This window comes from Maylandia zebra, linkage group LG7, assembly GCF_041146795.1.
Source record: "Maylandia zebra isolate NMK-2024a linkage group LG7, Mzebra_GT3a, whole genome shotgun sequence".
NCBI classification, from domain to species: domain Eukaryota; kingdom Metazoa; phylum Chordata; class Actinopteri; order Cichliformes; family Cichlidae; genus Maylandia; species Maylandia zebra.
Window position 1 is genome coordinate 9219405 of NC_135173.1, and position 7255 is coordinate 9226659.

General features: G+C 42.8%; 1 protein-coding gene across 1 annotated transcript in view; it reads left to right on the forward strand.

Moving 5' to 3' along the window:
• polr3b (polymerase (RNA) III (DNA directed) polypeptide B) overlaps positions 1-7224 on the forward strand; it is a 28156-nt gene extending 20932 nt beyond the window's left edge. Inside the window, exons 22-28 of the mRNA XM_014407916.4 lie at positions 959-1076; positions 1191-1333; positions 4362-4465; positions 5652-5818; positions 6330-6443; positions 6533-6706; positions 6876-7224. Of these exons, the coding sequence (XP_014263402.1) occupies positions 959-1076; positions 1191-1333; positions 4362-4465; positions 5652-5818; positions 6330-6443; positions 6533-6706; positions 6876-7005 (950 nt within the window). The 3' untranslated portion in view covers positions 7006-7224. The remainder of the gene's footprint in view (positions 1-958; positions 1077-1190; positions 1334-4361; positions 4466-5651; positions 5819-6329; positions 6444-6532; positions 6707-6875) is intronic.
• Positions 7225-7255: the final 31 nt, after the last annotated feature.

Genomic DNA, 7255 nt, shown 5'->3' on the forward strand with positions numbered 1-7255 from the left:
CAGAAACTTATTTTCAATTAATCATTTGTACCTCATGTGGCAGACCCCTTTAAAAGCATCCTGTGACTTACTGCTTTTATTATGAAAATAATATTTAAGATTCAAAAAGTTGATTTTTGTTTGTATATCCTGTATTAGCAACAGAGCCCAACTTATATAAAGCTCCTATTTGCTGATATATTAATTTTCATTTGTCAGGCAATAAATTAACAGTAAAGAAGAAACAGAAAAAAACACCCTTCAACCATGTTATCGGTGTTGACTTTGCATAGTTTGTCCACTAGAGGGCACTCTGCTACTTCCCTGTTGGCAACATGCTACAAACAAAACAGCCAGTTGATCTGAGCAGAGTCAGATGGATAATGAATAAGTAAAACAAACTTATTTTTAAACCTGCATTGTAACATTATGTTGGTAAGGACACATAAGTTACTGCACATAACAAGTATGAGTATTGCTATCTGATTTTTAAGTCTGCAAATTTCAGTATCAATTCCAGTATTGGTCGGGCTCTAGCGTGCGGATCGCTTCTCAGTCGGATCCACTCCTCGTTCATCATATTTAGTTTTAAAAAAAATAGCGCAGGAGACCACAAACCTTGGGGGGGGGGCATGGACATCAAAGAGCTTGTTTCTATCTTTCATATACAGTTTATGGTTTTAGTAGCGATTCAAAGTCATTACCAGAACAGTAGAGACATTTTTGAAGAAAGCAGATGTAAACAAAGCTAGCAAAAACAAAACAGGTAACAAGCAATTTAAAACTGTGTTAAATACAGTTTTAAATTGAGAGCCCACATGTGTGAGCTCAAATAAGTCTGAAAACAAACTTATTTGTTTTCGTTCTTTTGCTTTTGGTCAAAGATTTGACGTTAGCACAAGTTAAAGAGAACTTAATGGCCTTTAGTCTATGTAGGCCAGTCTGTCTAAGACTCTTTGATGTGTTTTGTGTGCTTCAGGTGAGAGAGTGGAGAACAAGCAGGTGCTGGTGAACAAATCTATGCCGACTGTCACGCAGACACCACTGGAGGGCAGTACCCAGCCAGGCCAGCCCCAGTACAGAGACGTGCCCATCAGGTGAGTCAGCTCCCAGCACCACGCCCACACACATCACTGTGGAACTATTTTTTTCAGCTCTTACATCTATGTAGAGGGAAAAACGGGACTCAGTCTGAATTCTCTTGTTTTCAGTTATAAGGGGTCAACGGACTCGTACATTGAAAAGGTCTTGATCTCGTCCAATGCTGAAGACGCCTTCCTCATCAAGATCCTCCTGAGGCAGACCAGGAGACCTGAAATAGGCGACAAATTCAGCAGTCGACACGGACAGAAAGGTGCCGACCCCATGACAGCCACAATGCCTGCTCTGTGAGACCAGAGCCTAAAGATTTTGAGCTCAAAGCTGGAGGGAGAGTACAGAGGGTTAGGGTTTTCAACCTGTTGCGAGAGATTTGTAAATGCCTGGACAAAAAGAGGAAAATCTTTCACTGTGCTTGAGCATTTGTTGAGTCAAGTCCCACTAGCTGCTGTTCTGTCACTGCCCCCCTGTTCTCATCTTTCAAGAGCCTTTTCAATTAATTGGCTCTTTGTCCTGTGCCAGACTATGCAAATTTATTACACCCCAGCAGTATTCTGGTGCTACTGGGGGGAAAAAAGTGTTTATAGCCTCTATTGTTTTGCAGCGCCTCCCCTATAGAGGGCTAGTATGATGTTTTAATCAAAAAGCTAACTGGCGCCATGCATAATTTACTCTCTTCATTAACATGGTGGGCACTGGGCGGTCAGCTCGGGATGGGACAATGTCTTCTGTCTCAGATAGTGACAAGGAGAGAGGTCAGTGTGGGGTTAGCTGGAGGAGTTTTGGATGGAGACACCCAGATGTGCAGCTGATGTGGAGCTAGTTTTAATCACAATTGCCTCAAAGAGGAAAAGTAAACCTTTTTATCTACATTTTTGCTTCACTGTGGTCATCTCTCTGTAAAAACAACCATTTATTTCTTCTCTGATGAGTAATTTGAAAGGAACAAACTCATTATTTCTTCATCAGTATATAAAAGTGTTTAATTAGAAGTGAATTTGGCTGCAGTGATGGATCTCCCAGCTTCTCATGACTACTCTCATAAGTCCTGGTCAGCAGAGCAGAATAAGTTAATTATTTACCGGTCACACACACATACACAGCTGTGTAGGTGGGGGAGGCGGCGGACGGGCTGTTAGTAGTAGGGGCCTATTGTGTGAGCCGCCACTGTGGAGCTGTATGAGCTGTGATGGAGGGCTCTGGACCCTTGCTGTTGTCTTGCCTTTCTCTGCTGATTTCATGCCTCTTTTATCATTTACTTTCACACAAAACAAACAACACCCAAGGATGTCTGCTGTTGGTAGTGTCTCTGTGGTGCTTTCCACCGTTTTCCAACTTCATTCTTCCTCCTCTCACTCCTCTTTTGGAGTACTTTTAACCTGATAATCAGCCTTTTTCTTAATGCCTTTTCTCTCTTTATGCTTTCTTCTGGCCCTGCCTTACCCGCCTTTTCTCTTTTCTTTTCACCTTCTTCCTGCCGTTGGATGACTTTCCTGTTAATCGCCGTACTTGTTCCTAGTCAACATCCTGTTGCAACATCCTGTAAGGCATCAGCAGTCAGCTGCGTCGCTGACTGGTCGGCTAATAGTGAATTTTTCCCACGTGCACTGATTCGTTTTCTCCTCTCGAGTTGATCCCCTCCACTTCCTCTGACTTGAACTGAAAATCATGGGTGTGTAATCCCAGTCTCCCTGTCCAGCTAAGCACCTTTCTCCACTTCCTGCTCTCCTTCACTTCACTCCTTTTTCCTTTTTTTCTTCGTTTTTTCATTTGCAAATGGACCTACAATCTGTTTACCATGGCCAAGGAAGAGTGCTTCGGCCCCTCAGTAAACATTTGCACTCACACTTAAACTCCTGGCTACCAGGGGTGCTTGTCCCCCCACATCATGCGAGTCAAAAGAGGTCCCTGTCTGTCCACATGAGTATGGAAATGTCATGCTCTGCCAGTGGTCCACACAGAGCCCCCACAGCACAAACACTATTAAGTTTGCTGAACTGGTGCTTGCAGTTAAGTCAGAAAGTCAGATTTTTTTGTCCTTAAAACCACATTAAAACTGCAGCCTACTTTTAAAACTTATCACTTTTATTTAACATTTTCTATTCAAAATATTATAAAAAGCCTATTACACATTCTGTGCAGCCAAAGTGATGTGTTAACACTAGGGATGGGTACCGGTGTCGGTTCTGACATAAACGGTAGTAACCAGACCGAAAAGCAGCGCACATTTCGGTTCTTTTTTTTCCTGAGCTGTGATACACTTCTAGCCAATCATTTTACGTTTCCGAGGATAGTAGGCGGGTCCAGGTACGTGCGTTCTTTTAGAGCAGAGCTACAGATTAAAAATGTCCAAGGCGAAGCGGTCAAAAGTCTGGCTGTACTTCACAGCAAAAGATGCAAACTCAGCAGCCTGCAACAAGTGCTTTAAGGTGATACTGTGATACTGTCAAAGGAGGTAACACCTCAAATCCGATGAAACACCTGGCGACGCATAGCGTTTTTTTTTTTTTTTTTTAAAAGCCCAGAAATGTGCCGTATTTGATAGCTTGCTGTGAGACCTCACACCGAGCACATCTACTGCGGGTGTGGTGCCTGTTATCGGACCCGGATTTAGCAACACCCCCAAAAACCCGAAGAATAGAGTCCTGGCCCCTAGCCCTGCCAGTGTAGCAGAAATGATGAGGATGATGATGCAGCAGCAGCCGTTCTTCTCTGCGTGAGTAGCTAATTTACGTTGAGTAGGCTAACCACGTTATTACATTAATGCATGTAAGGTGAACTAGCAAACATCATCATAGCTACATGCGGCTGTCTTCTTGTTTGATGGCAGATACTCCCTTCACCCTGGCCAAAAAGGCTAAAATGACCAAAGAAAAAGTGGAAAACAGCTAAACATGAGAGGTTTTTGGACAAAGTTTGTGTTTTTTCCATTGTTTAAGCACTGCTTCCAACCAAGAGTGATACCATATATGCCCCATAGCTGCAGAAAAGGCTAACATTGTTATCTTTTTACAAAAAACAGCTGAACATGAGAGGTTTTTGGACCAATTTTGTGTTCTCCATTCTTTAAGCACCGGTTTGAGCACCGTTTGAGCACCGGCACCGTTTCAAAAGTACCGATTTGGCACCGGTATCGGATAAAACCTAAACGATACCCATCCCTAGTTAACACTGCTGTAAAGTTAAAGTACAGCCTTGGATCCTCACATGTGGGAAGCTGATTGGTTTTCTCTTTGCCATATGTGTGCATTAATGTTTTTTGTGTGTGTGTTTGTGTGTTTCAGGTGTTTGTGGCCTCATCGTCCCACAGGAGGACATGCCGTTCTGTGACACAGGGATCTGTCCAGATATCATCATGAACCCTCATGGATATCCCTCCAGAATGACGGTGCGACACTTCACAGCTGTGGAAACTCAAATTCTGCAACATTTTTCTCTGTTGATTCATATGCCAAGTATTTTTTGCATTTTTTTCCATTGTTTTGTTCAGAAATAAACCAAAGGGGAAGAAATTTAAAAAATTAAACAGTAAACAACCATAATGTCAAAAAACGGTGTGAAATATAATCTGCAGATAACGAAACGTTTGCTAAACAGTTGATTAAACGATTATTTTCTCAAAAGTTTTAAAAGACCCCAAAGGCAAAAAAGTGATACCTTTAAACATCTTGGAAGATCCAATCATTAATGATCAACCCATTCGCTGGAGCTAGAACTTATAATATATTATTCATGGTATTTTTAGGGCTATTAATTCATCACTGGCTTTGTCATTTCTGCTCCGATGTTGTAACATTTGTCAGGGAGGTTAAGTTTTCTTTTCTCTTGGTGAAAAGCTGGTTATTTGCCGTCTAATTTGAGGACGTGCTTCTGGTTTTTATTTGTGGGTTGTTGTTTTTTTTTGTTTTTGTTCTTTTTGCTACGACTGGAGTCTGAGTCACGTAGGATGCTGTGGCTGTCGCTCTTTATAGGTTTGTGCCGGCTCTCCTGAGACAAAACCCTCATTATCCCCACTCCTCTTCTCTCTGGGTTATCATTGGCTTCCAGAGCACACGTCCATTGACGCCGTTAAGCAGCAATCTCACTGTTCACAAACAGATATTTGTTGCTGCGGAGACAGCTGCCAGTGAGGCCACCGCCTGTAGCGGTGTGTGTGGAAGTTTTATAAAACGTGGCCAGTACATGTGAACTGTAGGATGGTGATGAATGTGAATGACATGAGACTTGGCTCTGTTTCATACACTGTAAAAACCTGAATGATCTTTACTGCTGCTCACTCTGGTTTCCATGGAAAAGGCTCAGAAATGCTTGGCTCCAGAGGATGTTTCTGTGGCCTGGGAGTGATATGAGAGTAGGTGTTTCCCTTTGTGTGTCGGGGTCAGGGGTCCTCTGAGTGCGATCTTAGTGGAATTGTTGAACTCAGCCATCCTTGGACTGCTGTCACCAACCCTGAGGAGTACATGTGTAATCTAATCTCACCCTTAATATACACATTTAGTGCCAGGAGAGGATGTAAAGCACAAAAAGATTTGTGTAATGAACAGAGCTGCTGTTCTTTTCCTGAACTTCGTCAGGTGGGAAAGTTGATTGAACTCTTGGCTGGGAAGGCGGGGGTCCTGGATGGGCGCTTCCACTATGGCACAGCCTTCGGAGGCAGCAAGGTGAAGGATGTGTGTGAGGATCTCATCCGTTATGGATACAACTACCAGGGCAAAGACTACGTCACTTCAGGCATCACTGGGTAATTAATAGAGGATGTTTTAGGTTAATAGCCACACACAACACAATGCTGCTACACAAGTGTTTGCATTGCTACTCATGACTGTTTACAAGTCTTATTTCTCTTAATGCTGTGAAAAATTTCTCAGAGTGATGTTAACATTTTATCACCACAATATTAGTTCTTAAACAGTAGCTTGAATGTTTTCATTATGCAGAAATTGCATATTGTCATAGTGGCCTCGTTAGTGCCTGTCCATCCGGCACCAGCTGTATACAAACAGTACATTTAATTTCTGTGTAAAATCTGCTGTCTGAAGGCAAGGATCACGTGTACAAATCTTTCATTGTTAGTATTTCTTTATTCAAATTTATGGACCAGCAGTCCAAAAAGAAGGCAGATTTTTGTTGGAATCATCTCATGCTCTGCTTATCCACTATTTTATTACAAAAAATGATAGATTTTATATGCTTATGTAATGTATGTGTTAGCCTGATGTGCACACAATTCCTGACCCCTGCTTTTCCCTCAGAGAACCTCTGGAGGCTTATATCTACTTTGGACCTGTGTATTACCAGAAACTGAAGCACATGGTTCTTGACAAGATGCACGCCAGAGCCCGAGGCCCCAGAGCCGTTCTCACCAGGTAGTTTCTCATCTGTGGTGACGTTGAGATTCGATTAGTGCCTATAAGTGTTGAATTAAATTCTCCGTATCCAACTGTCCTGATAACAGGCAGCCCACGGAGGGTCGCTCCAGAGATGGAGGTCTGCGTTTGGGTGAGATGGAACGTGACTGTCTGATCGGCTACGGAGCGAGCATGTTGCTCCTGGAGCGCCTCATGATTTCCAGCGACGCTTTCGAGGTGGACGTGTGTGGGCAGTGCGGGCTGTTGGGATACTCTGGGTGGTAAGCTGTTTCTGCTGGTGAAACATGTTAGGGGGCATCACAAGATCTGGTGCACATTGATACGAACTGAAAGAAGGGGAAATATTTAAGTTTACACAGTGACTAAAAAAGCTTGGTAGCTGTGTAATCCGGGTGGTCCATAAACGTCTGTTCTGTTTCCGTGTTTCAGGTGTCATTACTGTAAGTCGTCCTGCCACGTCTCCTCCCTGCGTATCCCCTACGCCTGCAAACTCCTCTTCCAGGAGCTGCAGTCCATGAATATCATCCCTCGACTCAAGCTGTCGCGCTACAACGAGTGAGCAGGACAGAGACGGGACGTGTGAGTCACAGGTTTAGAGCAAGAGTTATAAGTTGATTTGTGAATGTTTGATCGAGCGACAAACAAGCAGAAAGAAGCTGACACAGGACTATTTTTGTTGTTGGTTAAAATCTGAAAACTTTTTTCCTGTTTCTTTTTTTTAATGTTTCTTTTTTCTCTGTTTGTGTACATAATAAATAAGTTGATGTTTTTTCTTTAACTTTGACTTCTTTCATTACAAATATCAAAAG